Genomic DNA, 3,226 nt, shown 5'->3' with positions numbered 1-3,226 from the left:
GACTGACTTTTGTGAAACTTTTAAATCAAAAGGAGCTGCTGGAATTTTCCAGGATGGGAGCGCAGTTGAAGAACATGCAGCCAGTCTGGTACGCACACACTCTCACAGGTGCGCACACACTCACAGGGGAGCACACACTCACAGGGGAGCACGCACAATCACAGGTGCGCACTCTCACAGGCGCGCACAAGCACTAACAGCCACCCACACACTCACAGGCGCCCCTACACTCACAGGTGCGCACACACTCACAGGGGAGCACACACAATCACAGGTGCACAAACACTCACAGGCGCACACACTCTCACAGGTGCGCACACACTCTCACAGGTAAGCACATACTCTCACAGGTGCGCACACACTCACAGGGGACCACACACTCACAGGGGAGCACACACAATCACAGGTGCGCACTCTCACAGGCGCGCACAAGCACTAACAGCCGCCCACACACTCACAGGCGCCCCTACACTCACAGGTGCGCACACATTCACAAGCATGCACACACTGGCGAGCACACACTCTCACAGGCGCGCACAAACACTAACAGCTGCATGCACACTCACAGGCGTGCCTACACTCACAGCCGCGCGCACACTCACAGGCGTGCACACTCACAGGCGCGCCTACACTCACAGGTGCCCCTACACTCACAGATGCGCACACATTCACAGGCATGCACACACTTAAAGGCGAGCACACACTCTCACAGGCGCGCACAAACACTAACAGCCACATGCACACTCACAGGCGTGCCTACACTCACAGCCGCGCACACACTCACAGGCAGGCAGACTCACAGGTGCGTGCAATCAAGGGCACATGCATTCACAGCTGTGCGCATTTACAGGCGCGCACACACTCTCAGGTGGGCACATTAAAGGCGGGCAGACTCACAGGCGCGTGCATTCATAGGTGCGCACACTCACAGGCACGTGCACACTCACAGAAAGCCTGCATGGAAAAATTTCATCTGCTCTGCACTTTTACATTCAGGCACAGGCTTTGACAAACTAATGTGTTAATTTTCTGCAAAGATGAACATGTTGACGAATTTTAATCATTTTTTTACCAATTCACAAAGAATCGTTACATTCTTATCAAAAACCCTGACATGAATATACTGTTCTTCAAAACATTTTTGGGCAAAAATGTATCAAACATTTGTTTCAAAAAGCTATTATTTATGCACATAAATGTCAAATAAAAGAAGATCCGTTGAGTTTTCCCAAAGACTTTAGCTGAAACCAGTATTTCCAAAGGAAAACCGGAAAACTAGAGAACAAAAAAAAAAAAAAAGGTGTTCCGCCTTTATGGAGACACACAAAAGACACACCTATCTAGTAGCTCCCAGTCCTCTCCTCCCCAGCGGTCTTTGAATTCCATGGTGTTCATCCCTCCTATTGAATCCAGGTCGGACTTATAGATCCCCAGCAAACCGAAACCGTTGACCTCCCAGTAACCTTCGGGGAAAACAGAACCATCACCACCACGTCTGACATACTGTTGTTGTTTAAATTAAACATGCAAGTTTGAGTCAACTTCAATATAAAAAAAAAGATTATAAAAAGCAAAAACATCCTATTTTACGTCAAAGCTTTTTTTTAAACTCTTTTTATGGTCTTTTTTGTATCAGCAATCACTTAAGTGTGAAGACTGATCTGTCAAAGCAAAAGGTCAGTTGACAGATGTCTCGTCTTACAAAGACATCTGCAGCCTCTAGACCCGCTTTCCTGCTCCTCTGCTTCCAAGTTACACTAATCAACCATTTAAAATAAAATAGAAATGAACTGAAAAAGAAAGAAAAAACAAACAAACTAAAAAGCTGAATTATTACACAGAAAATTAAAAGAAAATAAATACAATCGGACAAATATTAAATCAAATATTTACTTTGGAGAAAAAGTACTAAATTCCATTTTAAACTTTTTATCCTGTACAAAATATGATTGTTTGAATAGAAATATCCTCCGAAAGGACTTGTAGTTTGTGTTAAAGAACCACTCCAATGTGTTTTGCTGTCTTTAACATGTTCTTGTGGCATTTTTCTCAACATAAATTAGATATATACAGAAAATGAAGCTTAAAATTGCATTCCTGTGCATTTCTTTATTGAAATTATGTGTACATGAGCCCTAAAAGTATGTATGTGATTATTACAAATCTTTGCATCTGTCACATGTTTGATGGGAATAAATTATTCTGACATATGCAGAACTAGATGAAGAAGAAGTGGCGAGTTCTGCTTTAAACAAACGTGGCTACGGTTAACATGGAACAAGATGATCTTCTAAGCATGCTTTTATATTTTATTTTTTAAAGTGATTATTCGCACTTAATTTTCTCGATACATCCGGCCAGTGATGGACTTTTTCCTTGGCCACACCGACCCCAAAGAAGGGTTAGGATTCCGGTTAAGGTTAGGTTAATAAACAACAACATTTATCCGTGGACGAACCATCTCCTGCCCGCAGACAAGGAGCTCCAGAATCAGACTCATTCGGATCTAAATTTCTTTCTGATAGAGATAAGTGGGATGCAAGTGTTGGATGTAAAACATTCACTCTGATTGTGTGTCATTAATGGGCTTCAGGCCGCAGTCCATTGGACTCAGGAAAACCGTGTCTACGGGGAGAACCGTCTGGTGGAGGTGGCTTTTGAATGTGGAAATGCAGCTTCAAGCAGTCCTGAGAATCCATGCAAACAATCATGTAAATGTGTGTTACCAGACAAAATAAAGTCTAATTTTATTCCCATGTATTTACGTGCAGCCAAGATGCACATTACTGGATTGCCAGCACGTATTTTTGGTGTGTCCAAGCCTAAATGTTGTTGCTGGTACGCATTAACCTAACCCCCTTTTTTTTTTTAAATCAGAGAAAAATGGCATCGTTTTAATGAAAATACTACTGGGAATGCTTTTACAATACATCAAAAGGACTTTAATCATGCAGCAGATGTTTAAATTTTCACTTTCTGTGGTTGTTTTCCTCCTAACAAATATTCTCGTAGAGCAGGGGTGTCAAACTCAATCGCACAAGGAGCCAAAATCCAAAACACACCTTAGGTCGCAGGGTGAACAGGATAAACGTTTTTCAAAACTCTAAGGCAAAATTTTTTAAATTTTAAAACCGTAAGTTTTTAACATAATTATGAACTAGATATATAGCATTACCTGGGATAATGCTAGTGTGAATGCTGTAAGCTGAATTTGGCTGCTGAAGAT

The 3,226-nt window shown here is 42.2% G+C and overlaps 1 protein-coding gene across 1 annotated transcript in view; it reads right to left on the bottom strand.

The window, feature by feature from the left end:
* Window positions 1–3,226, bottom strand: part of b4galnt3b (beta-1,4-N-acetyl-galactosaminyl transferase 3b) — a 42,863-nt gene that overhangs the window by 3,496 nt on the left and 36,141 nt on the right. The window contains exon 19 of the mRNA XM_024281462.2: window positions 1,337–1,463. Coding sequence (XP_024137230.1) covers window positions 1,337–1,463 — 127 coding nt within the window. The remainder of the gene's footprint in view (window positions 1–1,336; window positions 1,464–3,226) is intronic.

Source organism: Oryzias melastigma, linkage group LG6 (assembly GCF_002922805.2).
Source record: "Oryzias melastigma strain HK-1 linkage group LG6, ASM292280v2, whole genome shotgun sequence".
Taxonomy (NCBI): domain Eukaryota; kingdom Metazoa; phylum Chordata; class Actinopteri; order Beloniformes; family Adrianichthyidae; genus Oryzias; species Oryzias melastigma.
Note: the sequence above shows the minus strand (reverse complement) of the source record. Positions and strands in the feature narration are given on the sequence as shown.